This window comes from Haliotis asinina, chromosome 8 (genome assembly GCF_037392515.1).
Source record: "Haliotis asinina isolate JCU_RB_2024 chromosome 8, JCU_Hal_asi_v2, whole genome shotgun sequence".
In the NCBI taxonomy this organism is placed as follows: domain Eukaryota; kingdom Metazoa; phylum Mollusca; class Gastropoda; order Lepetellida; family Haliotidae; genus Haliotis; species Haliotis asinina.
In genome coordinates, this window is record NC_090287.1 from 591,063 (window position 1) to 604,193 (window position 13,131).

At 42.6% G+C, this 13,131-nt stretch overlaps 2 protein-coding genes across 8 annotated transcripts in view; both read left to right on the forward strand.

Moving 5' to 3' along the window:
• The window catches only part of LOC137293947 (serine-rich adhesin for platelets-like), a 69,554-nt gene extending 57,396 nt beyond the window's left edge, over nt 1-12,158 (forward strand). For 4 of the 7 annotated variants that reach the window (XM_067824835.1, XM_067824838.1, XM_067824833.1 and 1 more), the window contains 8 exons: nt 1,420-1,688; nt 1,874-1,981; nt 2,307-2,393; nt 3,038-3,174; nt 3,531-3,659; nt 4,095-5,777; nt 7,545-7,604; nt 8,829-12,158. In XM_067824835.1, coding sequence (XP_067680936.1) covers nt 1,420-1,688; nt 1,874-1,981; nt 2,307-2,393; nt 3,038-3,174; nt 3,531-3,659; nt 4,095-5,777; nt 7,545-7,604; nt 8,829-9,003 — 2,648 coding nt within the window. In that variant the 3' untranslated portion in view covers nt 9,004-12,158. Of the gene's footprint in view, nt 1-1,419; nt 1,689-1,873; nt 1,982-2,306; nt 2,394-3,037; nt 3,175-3,530; nt 3,660-4,094; nt 5,778-6,430; nt 6,457-7,544; nt 7,605-8,828 lie in introns of those variants that run through there. The other 3 variants (XM_067824836.1, XM_067824837.1, XM_067824834.1) reach the window with 3 other exon arrangements.
• LOC137294271 (filaggrin-2-like) lies at nt 10,736-11,242 on the forward strand. Its single transcript, XM_067825278.1, has one exon. The coding sequence runs from the start codon at nt 10,736-10,738 to the stop codon at nt 11,240-11,242; it is 507 nt and encodes a 168-aa protein (XP_067681379.1).
• Nucleotides 12,159-13,131: the final 973 nt, after the last annotated feature.

Consider the following 13,131-nt stretch of genomic DNA (forward strand, 5'->3'; position numbering starts at 1 on the left):
GGCTGAACGATCAGATGGTCCTGGCCAAGATCTCCGAGTCTTTGTCGCTCTTGTAGCCCCATCAAAGCTGACACCGGCGTTCCAGGTCCAGATCCCACTTGCAACGTTGTTCTTTTGAGGGGGATAGTCGATCAAGGTCACTTACTCGGGGGAAGCGTCACCTCATGTCCAGGTCAAGATTGCTGTGGTGCTGTCCTCAATGTCGTCGTTCCGGCACTCCGGATGTGTCTCATTGCCAGGAAGGACTCTACACAGGATGCTTCCTTGCCTTCATCTTACCAACACCTAGCTTCTAATGCCGTCAGGTGGGAGGAATCGGAGGAGCGATTCTTCTCACCTGATTATGATGATGATATATTAGATGATACTGACGATGGCGGCACCTATTTACCAGTGTCGGCGAGTATATATTCTCTCTTCCTCTTGTTTCTTTGATCTTGGGGCCTCATGACGTGGAGGAAAAAGTTCTTTGTCCAGTCAGAGCACTGAAGTTGTATTTCGCAAGATCGGTTTCCAAAAGACGCTCTTGGAAAAGGCTATTTATCCCCTTTTCTTCTTTGGCTAAAAGGGAGTTCAACAAGAATATGGTGGCGCTTTGGCTTCGTCAGACCATTTTGTCCCCCCTATGATGCTGCGAATCTGCCTCACCCTTCAGCTAATAATATGATATGAGAGCGTTAGCTTCCACCATGGCTTTACATAGGAATTGTACTGTCCCTGCCCTAATGGAAGGCTGCTTTTGGAAGTCGACCAGAGTCTTTGCCAGTCATTACCTGAGGGACTTGGCTGTGGAAGATGTGGCGGGTCTGCAGTCTTTTGGTGTGTTGGTAGTTGCCCAGCAACTCACTTGGCCAGCTGCCCATTAGGTAATTACTGCTACTTACCATTGGTCTTGTGGATAACTTTCACCTTTTAGGTGTCTTCTTTGTCCATGTGGACGAAGTTTGTGGGGATGGTCCTTTTTGGAGCCCGATACCACCATGCATATCTGTGGAATCTATACGCATAAGACCTATGTTAAGGTAAGTTAAAAATTTATAAAAATATAAATATTTTTGATATGTAAATACTTATCTTACCATAGGGCGGTAATTCCCTCCCAACGCTGGACGCTCCTCCCCACTCTGGGCTCTAAGGACCAAGTTTTCAGTAAAAGTGAATTTTGGATGGCCTGCACTTGCATGGGTACAGAGATCACGTCACTTCCGTGTGTATACATTCGTCGATGCAACATTCAGTACCCATTCATGGTAATGGCGAATCAACGACTGTTGGTATGGTAAGGTTAGTATTTAAATATCTAAAATATTTAGATTTTAATAATATTTAATGTTTGGTGGCCCTCACCTGTTTCCACATGTCTTGAGACGAGTGCATGACCATGGCGAGAGCTGACCTAGTGCTATCATTCCCCTGCAGCAGAGAGACAGCAGTCAGTGCAGGACATCATTGACTCTGAGCGTGAGTACTGTGGCCAGCTGTGGTCGCTGTTGGATGGCTACCTGACCCCGCTGCAGGAGGGCCTGTATGTGAGCACACGGGAACTGAACCTGCTGTTGCCACCATCGCTACAGCAGCTGTATGATGAGCACTGCCAGATCCTGCACATCCTGGAGGACCGACTTCAGCACTGGACCTGGGGCGGCATGGTCGGTGACGTCTTCGCCAAGATGACCGATACCCAGACTGTGAGTAGCTTGTAGCTTGTGATAACAACTGAGATCCACTTGACAAAGTAGGGTTTGGGTTTCAAGTATATATCACCAGTTTAATTTGTTTTCTGGAATTCTGCCGTAGTATTAGTCTTCTGTACCCTCACTAGTAAGGTTTGAAGCTATGATCGCTAATCTTTGTCTTCTTTTGAATTTTTCAGGGCAACCTAATGTCGCTATACAAGGAGTACCTCTCTGACTTCCCTGCTGCCATCAACTGTCTTCGCAGACAGGTCACACAGTCCAGAAAATTCCGGGACTTTATTAAGGTAGGGACATGTACTTGGTAATGTTGTGTTGGAGCCATTACTTCATGGGATGATGAAAGGAGAACTGTTCACAATTCTTGATGTATCTGGGGCGTAGGGGTAGCCTAATGGTTAAAGCGTTCGCTCATCACGCCGAAGACCCGGGTTCGATTCCCCGCATGAGTACAATGTGTGAAGCCCATTTTCTGGTGTCCCCCGCCGTGATTTTGCTGGAATATTGCTAAAAAGCGACATAAAACTAAACTCACTCACTCACTTGATGTATCTATGGTTGACAGCTGAATGTTGAACAAGACTTGAGTTAATACATGATGTATTCTTGTAGAGAGAAGACCGTCCCAACTCAGGAGATATCGTGTCTCTGCTGACAGCTCCCATACGGAGGATACCACAGTACTCTCTGCTCCTGCAGGTACGCACAACATGATGTGCACACACACTGGACATTACATACTCAGTACGCACACAATACACTTACAGAAGGGACAAGGTTATCTAACTTGTCACCAGCTCATTGTGGGCATCTGTGTAAAATAACTAAATCTGGGGATAAAACAAATAGTGGCAGCGTCCCCTTTTCTATACACTATGCTGCACACATGTAGTACATACAATACACATTTAGTACACACAGCACGTAGAGTTGGCTCGAATAGACCCTCAGTACACAGCACTTTCAGTGTACTACAATACATGCACAGATTGAATTCACTACAATACACATTTACCATTGTATGAAGCACACAAGCACAAGAGCACACAGACTATGATTACATCTGATTGATGGTTATGAATTTAACACTGGTATTTATCATATTTGAACAGACATGTAATAAGCTGGATTGTCAAGGATTGTCAAGTCAGTTTCTCATTAGGGCCAATGTCAAAGAAGTTAAATTCATTACTATTGCAGAAAGTTGTGACTGTTTCATACAGCTTACATGTTGTTCCCAAGTGAGAAGATGGCGCTGTGGTGCTCTGCTGGATAACTAACTGATACTTTAAAAAGAGCTCTGTAGCGCTGCTTGTTTACATATAGTTGTTTCATGTCAACAGCAACTGTTGAAGAATACTGCAGTGTCACATCCGGACCAGTACACCCTGCAGTCCACTCTGACGAGACTCCGCAACTTTGTTGACCAGTTCAGTGATGAGATCACCCACACCGTCAGTCACGACAAGGACACAATCAGGCAAACCTCTACTTCCTTATTACACGTAGGCAAGCGAGTTGTTGTCTGGTGCTGCAGAGGCCATACACATCTAACACTTCCCTGCAGGAGGTTTCAGAGGGCACCAGTAAATTTACGTTGATATTCTCCTCTTGTTGATCATTGAAGTTCATTTAAATGTCACCTGAACATGTGCATATGCAGGTAACCAGAGCTAATTGTGCTTTCTATAGCTATCATGTAATAGAAGTTGCACCTTTCTAAGTCAATGAATCACATTCGAAATGGTTTTTCAAAGACTACAGGGCAGTAATATTTGGTGGTTGTGACTTCAATAATGTTGTATTGTGGTTGTGACTATGCCATGATCCTTGTAGGATGGTTGCTCCATCGCTGAGGTCAAGTCCCAGTGGCAGCAGCTGTGATACAGGTCAGCCGGCCAGTGCCAGGGACAGTGGCATCCACTCCAACGGGGAGGAGCAACACTCACAACAGAGCTACAACAGGTATGATCAGCTCTTGACGGGGATGAGGAAGGTGGGTAGCAGTAGGTTGTTTAGGGGAGGAGCTGAGCGCACTGACAGCAGGAGCTACAACAGGTATGATAGCTCTTGACGAGGACAAGGGAGGTTGTTAGCACTAGATTGTTAGGGGAAAAGGAGCAGAGCGCACTCACAGCAGGGTTACAACAGGTATGATAGCTCTTGACGAGGACAAGGGAGGTTGTTAGCACTAGACTGTTAGGGGAAAAGGAGCAGAGCGCACTCACAGCAGGGTTACCACGAGAGGGGTGGTTAGGACTAGGTTGTTTGAGGGGAAGAGCAGAGCAGTACTCACAACAGGGTTACAATAGGGATGATCAGATCTTGACAGGGATGAGGGAAGTGGTTAGCACTGGGTAGTTTTATTGTTATTACAACACAAACCGGTTGTTCTTTCAGAAGTTATACCCCTGACTGGGTGGAGATGACCAGCAATTATCGTGAAGGTCGAGGAGCACAACAACGGCTGGCAGCACAGAGTCAGCCAGACCTAACCTTCGGCCGCCATTCAACTGGTCAACTGCCAAAGGGATATCAGGGAGATGGTTCAATTGCAACACGACCGCCAGTATCAGATAAGATGAGTCACCACAAGCGATACAAACTCAAGAAAAAGGGGGATCGTCAGGGGGGCTATTATCAGACCGGAAGTCAGAGTAACCTGCCCCCTGACTATGCCACCACTTACAGCCTACCACATCACAGGCATCGTCCTGCATCAGCCATTGACTTCATTTCGCGCCATGAATCATCCCAGCTTCGTCATAGTCATGAACACCTTCACAGTCGACCCCAGTCAGCCATGGGCTTATCAGGTGTTCCCAGTAATCGAAGTCGACCCAGTCATCATCAGATCATCAGTCGGCGACATCAGGACAATGCGATGAACAGGTCCATGCCTGGTACTATAAATACTTCTCATTCATCATCGATGATTCATTCCACACATCTCAATAACTCCTTCCCAGCCCAGAGGTCTTTCTCCCCCTTCCCACATGACTCCCCTCGGATCTTGGTGAACGGGCACAGGAGGGAGAGTTACCCTGACAGCTACCATGGAATTACGGGTAGTAATTATGGTGTGTATGGTGATGAGGATCATGGTATTACTAGTGCTCACAGCTTGAAATACAGTGACACAAACCGACATTACATGGACAATAGTCACTCTGAGCCACACTACTCGGAGGACCTTGATCTAGCTGTGTCACTAGCTGATAGTCTGAGTGACCAGGCCACTGCCACACAACAGGATGGCATCACACACAGGACCATGTCGCAAGGCTTCGACACACAGATCACTTCTCCAGGATCTGAGGACCGGGGGCCTGGGTTAGAGACAGCCTCCAGCCACAACAAGAGTGATCGCAGCATGCATACGTCAGACCTCCAGCTCAACCTGGAGTCTGTGCAGGACACTCGAAGTGACACAGATGAAGCTCGCATCCAGCAGCCTGTCATGTGCTCTGATTCCTCCGACCAGCCAAACTCCTCATTTGATGAGTCAGTGAGGTCCGAGTCTCGGAACAGTGAACATAAGATGGAGGAAAGCTCTGACATTGTTACAATGAGTCAGTCACAGTCGCCCTCACATTCCTCGGACACAGAGTTAAGGAAAGTTCCACCGGCGTCTGACACCACCCTCACACCAACTCCCAACACAGTGTCCCACACTAATGGTAACACCTCCCAACTGTCCTTGTCTTCTCACACAAGGAGGCTTGACATTAACCCCTTCGAGAATTCGGTGCTTTCGTTTGATGAGAGAATGCTGTCAAATCACAAACCCCAACACAAGTCGCATGGTGTTGAAAGGCCACAGTCAGACATATTTAACTCCAGGACAAGGAACACAAGCAGGTTGTCGTCCCCCTTCCCCCAGCCCCGCCCGGCTGACTTTGCTCCAGATCTGCACACGTCCCCCGATGAAACTGATGGCCTTCAGGCCAAAAAAGATAGCAAGAAAAAGAAGGAAAAAACAAAACGATATAATTCTATGGAGAATCTTTCCAAGTCTTCCGAGGATGTGAGTTCCAAGAAAACATTCAAGTCATCACTGAAGCACTTCTTTGGGAAGAAGAAGTAGGTACCTCTTCTGTTTGTTTAAGCATTGAATAATTATATAACAGTCAGTTAGTCTGTGATGCTGTATTGATTAGATGCAAGTAGGGTATGCATCTTGTGCAATCATAGTGTATTAATTGCATGTAAGCTAATAGGAATAAGAGTTTGATGAGGTGTGGGATTAATATTGTGTGGTATATTAACAAAGTACTGTAATAACACCAAGGATGATTACCTGTCTTTGCATGTTGAACTTGCTTGGGAAAGTTAGTTGCATTATATGTGATGCAAGTTATTCTAAACCTCATATGACAACTGTGTACTCATTGGTTATGTATTCTTTTTAGTTTTTTTTGTTGTCATTTTGCTAATTGTATATGACACCACATAGGGTGTCAGTTGTCCACAAAGTCTGTACTTCTGGCACTGTTAGTATGCCATGTTACCTTATTATGTGACTTGCACATGTCTACTAACAGAGGGGCAGATCAGGGACAACCTCACAACCACCATATAGCTGAAAACTGCTGCCCTAGGTCAACATGGCACACTTATACATGTCACCATTGCTGTAATTGTTATGTGAAGACTGATAACCTTTTCATCATGTAGTTTCATGTTTCATACTAATGGGTGAATTTTGTCCACATTTTGTTTTATCTTATCTATAGGTAGGCCAGGATATCACTGGTATAGTGTACGTATCCCAGTTGGTAGCTGTGTAGTTTTTGTTCATGTTTTTGAAGTGCACGGAGCTTTCATGGGGTAAGGGAGACAACTGTGGCTAGACATACCTATTTGGAGTTCAGAGATTGGTGTTTTCAAGCAGTGGAAAAGTAAAAATTGTGTTCTGAGTTCAAAACATGAAACTGACGCTCAGTCAACATGTTTGAACTTTTCATGTAAGATCATCATGATAATCCGTGCACTACAAATCAATTCTATCTCAGAATTCATCTTCTATAATTTGGAGCCAGTATTTCTGTCATTGCTCCCATCTGTTGTGTTGCTGTCATGTTTTCATGTGCACACCATGTTAACATCTCTACCTACCTGTTGGTCTACACACAGCTATCTCACTGTCTTCATCCACACATGTTACAGTCAGGGAGTGCATGAGTTTACAGATTGTCATGAACACCCAGAACATACATTATATCCATTGAACAGTATTCATGAAAAGTCACTACATGCCTAAGTGTAAAGGTCTTAGGACATCAGCACATGGGCATAATATCAGCCAAACAAACCAAGTGATTATAGATTCATGGAATATATAATTGAATTATCTGCGATGCATTCTAGAAGCTACTGGTATAGAGATAACACATCTTTATGAATTATCAGCTTCTTTATTTTTTAAAATGGAAATGTTTCGGCATTGGTTCTCATTCCTCAGTGCTTGAAACTGGTAGAAGAAACTATACCATAACATTGCCATTGTTAAAATACAGGAGTTGATTATCCATAAAGTTGTGTCATCTCCAGGTAAATAATTACTCAGTTGAATCTGGAGCACTCAGCTACGTCTTCATTATCTCTGTATCTTCATCTGTGACTGACTGCATGTCCTCCTGATTGATCATACACACTCTGCAGCTAGATCTGCTCCGAGTGTATCTGCTCCAAAACACTCTTTTACAGGTTGCTATGAAATAACTGACATATTGCCGATTTGGGCAATAAACAACATTCACTCACTGACAAACCTGATTCCAAGTCTCTTGCCATCTCCTCTATCGTGCCTGTTTGTTGCTGACTCATGTGTTTGGTGTTTGCATGCAGTGGGCTGCTTCCTAACCTCCCTTCAGTCTGGGTCAAGCAGTCGGCCCACCCACAGCCCGGGTGAGTCAGCATTTAAAGGACACAGCTATCTCCCTTCCTGGTGGTGGTGGTGGTGGTTGCAATGGCAGCAGCCTTATGAGAAAACTGACCATGAAATTCTTTCGAAAGTTAGGCATGGAGGTCAAGGGGTCCTTGTCTTCACACTAAGGTTCTGACATACTCCATTGTAACATTGACTTCAGCAATAGTTCTAGTGCAACATGTCCCTTAGCTTTAGCTTTATTGATGATACCATCTCTACTACAGCATGACGTAATGCTTAAGTATGGATAATTATACTGCTGTCACTCTTGCTTAAACTTGTCATTCCTGAAGTATTTTACCTGCATTGTTACTCTGTGCACTGCTTCAAAGTATGATAATTGTAACAGGGCTGTTATGAAGTCCCTATACAGAGTTGAGCTCACTGGGCAGGAAGTTACACAGGGCTTCATTTCATGGCCTGCCTTGACACAACCACAAGGCAGAGACAATGAACATATCCCTTTATATAATCCCATGAAGTATTACATTTTCAAAAGTCATTGGTTAGCAATAAACTTCTTTTTAATATGATCATTCATATATTTGATTACCTGTCTCTGAAGTACCTGTCTCTGTCAGTTATATTGCTTGACTGTTCATCAACAATCTGCTGATATGGGTGTTGCCATAGGTAAGAATGGCTCACCGAGCTAATGGTGTATGTTGTAAGAATGGCTTACTATGGTGGATGTTGCTTTACAGCTTTCTTTAAACACATATAACTTCTGACATGGTGCTGGTTTTACATATACTGCTCAAAAGAAGTTAATGAAAAACAATCACGGATCAAAAGATTCACTGTTTGAATGGATAAACAAATTCATGTGTTCTTTAATTTCTTTTGAGAAGTATTAATTGCTTGATATAAACTTTTGTGTCGCATACACAGAGTCTGACTTTGTTTTTGTCATCCAGAGTGTTTGCTATGTGTTTCTTCAAGCAATATGTCCTTGAAGTTTTTGATAAGATTTCATGTACCAGTATATGATGTGCATGCATGCTTTTCATCAAGGATATTGCATCTCCTCGAACCTAGCTGTGGCATGTCAAGGGTAATGATGCTTCATGCTGTTGTCAGTATTGTTGTAATGTCAGTCAAAGTATCCTAGGTTTATCAAAATAGTCAGATGCTAGTTCACATCCATGTTCAGTTGGTGTCACACATAACTGAAAGGTGGTGACTATTTCCTGTATTTCCAGAGGTTCAGTTCGAATGGATAAACTAGAGGCTCAGTTTGCCAAAGAGCATGGCTTGGACTGCATTCCTCCAGGACCTTCCTGCCAGGGTGGTAACAGCATCCTTAACAACAACAATGACACTAAGATACCTCTAGTGAAACTGATGGACCAACACAAGTCATGTAGTACTGCCTAGGATCAGCTGGTGTCCATGCGACTGTTTCCCCACTGTTTAGTGTTAGGGAAAGATGTCACTGGCTAGCAGAAGGTTATTATTGAGCTTGCAGACAGAGGACAAGCTACTGGGCTTGCCATGGAGAATGAACATCGAATACATGTGTTATGAAGTGGCACTTAATGGACTGGGAAGTGTCAAGTTCTTTGTTCTTCTTTAACTTGTTGCTCTGTAGACATGTCATAGCTATATGTACAATGTTTTAATAGACAAGCTCTTGCAAAGGATATGCTGTTGGGGTAGTCAAATGATAGGCAGGTTTCCAAGGTTTAATTCTGGCGACCAACCAACAACAATCAATGAGGACAGAGGACTTGTGATCACATGCCATCACTCTTGCACTATCCAGTGGTTCCTGTGTTGTGAATAGCTGGGGTAAGACAGCTCACAAGTTGCAGCAATATTTAATCAGAGGATCAAATAGGCAATCCATATGTGTTTACTCATCTTCGTGTATTCAGAAGCTATAGATTGATGCTAATGTCACTGACATCATAAGGTCACTACAAGTCTGAACTGAACACACCATGCATGTAAATACTGTCTGATAGCACTGACAAGTGCCTTGCACATACATCTGAAGTGGTCGATTCAGTACATCTATACATAGTGTGTACCTGAAAAGTAACCACCACTGGCTGTGGGTATATGCTTCACATTGTCCAAAGACGACTGTGTGTGTCTCAAGGACTGTAGTATAATTCATGAAACTAATACAATGACAGTGTTATATTTTACTACACTGAATGTCGAACAACCCAGGTAACTGTTGCTGGGCAGCAGCAGCTGTGAGTGTTGCTGTGTCGCCTACCTTACTCAGTGCTATGTCTGATAAGATGACCTATTGTTTAAGTACATGTATTGCATGATGGACAGAGATGTACACCTTTCTATATTCCATCTGTTGAATGTTATGCAATCTTAACAGATATATGTGCCTTCCAGTTTAAATAGTTTGTGTATTTTGCCCTAACAGCAGTATAATTTGTTAATTGTGAATACCATATGATGTTTATATTTCCCCTAATCATGTGTTTCTGATATAAATATGATTATATTGTAAAGCTGAAATCATGTGTAGTGTGAAACAGTGATGAGGTAGGGTTATGAACCCAACTCTGTGAAACAAATGGTCCACCCATGAATTCAGCACATCAGTTGGAGACAGCTCTTACCTTTAGGAACTACAAGCATTTGTTCATTATGTTGTGTCAAAACCAAGATTGTGTGTCAGAGTAAGAGCTTGTCCTGTATAAATTTGTTTTGGCCTCTGAAAAATATCAGAGATCAACTATGTATTTCCCAAGAATAATATTTATTTGCAAACTTTGATAGCAGTTATATATCCCATTTCTGTCGCTGCCATGATATTGCTGGAATAATGCTAAATGCAAGTATGTTTACTCACTCACTCACTCACACTCTCACTCCAGTCTCATTAAACTGTGATGCTTCTCGTCTTTATAACATTTTTGCTGTGTCTGATTCTTGCATGTATGCTGTTTTATTTATTCACTTAACTTTGATGAACATCATATATTTACTATTCATCAAACATAATTTTATCATTGCATTACCAGAACTTTGTTATTTTCATTCCCCATGGTATTGCTTGTATATATTTGATTGTTTATTGACCTCAGTGATATTATATTACAATGATACTAGGGACTAATGATGACACCATGGACAAATGACACCAGGGGCTCACACACACCCACGGACTCACAACATCACCACGGACTCACAACACCACCACGGACTCACAACACCACCAGGGCCTCACAGCAACACCACGGACTCACAACACCACCACGGACTCACAACACCACCAGGGCCTCACAGCAGCACCATGGACTCACAACACCACCTCAGACTCAACACCACCACAGACTCACAACACCACCACGGACTCACAACACCACCAGGGCCTCACAGCAACACCACAGACTCACAACACCACCAGGGACTCACAACACCACCAGGGACTCACAACACCTTCAGGGGCTCACAACACCAGGGACTCACAGCAATACCATTAGCTCACAACAAGACAGGGGCTCACAGCAATACCATTGGCTCGCAACAACAACAACAGGGGCTCACAGCAGTACTATTGGCTGACAACAACACCAGAGGCTCACAGCAATACCATTGGCTGACAACACCACCAAGGGTTCACAGCAATACCATTGGCTGACAGCAACACCAGGGGCTCACAGCAATACCATTGGCTGACAACAACACCAGGGGTTCACAACAATACCACTGGCTCGCAACAACACCAGGAGCTCACAGCAATACCATTCGATCACAACACCAGGGACTCACGACACTTGGGAATAACAACACTAGACCCCAGGGACTAACAACACCAGGGACTGCGGACAACACCTATGACTAACAACACCAGGGATTAACAACGACAGCAGGGACTAACTGTGCTAGATGTAAAAGTTGTATATATAATTTGTGTGTTTGTATTGTAAATACTTTGTGAAGACTCTGTTCATTATTGGAAAATATTCTTGAGCACCATAAATGTTTGTATGTTTTTTTTCATGTTTGAGTTTGAAACTGAAAAGATATTCAGTAGAGCAAGTGCCTTTACTTACACAGCCATACAGCTCCTTGTCATCCCCTGGTAAACAATATAATTTGCCATATCTGTGACTTCAACTGAACACATCTATCAACTTTAAAATGAAATATTTTAAGAATATTTTTATTGTTGCATTCATGATTTTATAATAATAAAACATCATGATTTTATTGTCTAGTTTTAAGATGTAAGAGCATACTATTGTACTTATATATCAGGTGACATTCAGCTTATACTGGTAGTTGTATATCAGATCATGTGTTGTATATCACAGCATACCTAAACAAGCATCTGGCACAGAGAACATATGTTTTTGTGAATGAAGGGTAGTTTTCCAATGTAATTTATGATGTGCCGTTTCTTATTGATTTGTAATGTAAATTTAATACAGAGGGGACGAGAGTAAGTGTATTTCAGGTTTTTGGGGCGATGCGACTGAGTCATGCACTTATTTTTTCAAATCATTCATTGTATTCAGATGACATTTCCCATGAAATAAACACTATGCATTTATTAAGTGCCCTTTGTTACTTCTTGATGGGTGTACAAAGATTGAATGATCCGAACAGGGTATGTATTCATGGTCATGTTTCTTATTAGAAGGGAAAATACATAAATGCATCCTATTGTGTACTTTTTTTCTGGTCATGATCTTTGAGACAGACAAGCAGTGTGGTAAATTGAACATTTTCAGATAAAATAGTATATTATTCAAGTAATATTTTACATAATGTCTCTTTGAAAGAGACACATGATAATGTCCGAGCGTATTGGTAGCCATTACTCGATGATCAATTATCATCACCACACGGACATATCTTTGTGTTCTATAACTGTCATTTTGGGTTTCCCTTCTTATCTCCAGTTGTGCTGCAATCAGAAATCCCATACTGAGAGTTACATCTTTACATCTTAAAATTGTGTTATGGCGTTTAAACTCAATAGAAAGTAAACAATAAGGCTTCTCCATTTTCAAGATGTTCCCTGATTATTATCGCTTGACGAGCATTTACCATGAAAATGGGGATATAGCATTAGTTTTACCATGTCGGTGAGATATCTAAAGATCCGTTCACTGGATTCCTATCCCCCCAGCATGTAATGATGCGGGATATAGTCAACTTCTCGTCTGTCTGTCCCTCTGTCTGTCTGTCTGCCTGTCCTCTGTCTGTAATCATTTTGTTTCCGGAGCATAACTCAAAAAATGTTCAATATCTTTCTGCAAAATTTGGTAGATATGTGTGGCAGACCCCGGAGTGGTGCCTTTTGCTATTTACAGGTGTTTGTGATTTATCATTTTCTCGGTTCCATGGAAATGTTTCTGACTTTGTCTCAAAATGGAGGGATGGGCTTCGTTTCTGGAGCAGAACTTAAAAACCATTCAATATTTTTCTGCAAAACTTGGTAGATATATCAATCAGAACCTAAAGTGGTGCCTTTTGCTATGTACAGGTTTTTGTGGTTTATCATTTTCTTGGTTTCCTTGG

What these genes read in the sequence shown, in the direction of transcription:
- LOC137294271 (XM_067825278.1), top strand. Translation starts at nt 10,736, where the DNA reads ATGACACCAGGGGCTCACACACACCCACGGACTCACAACATCACCACG.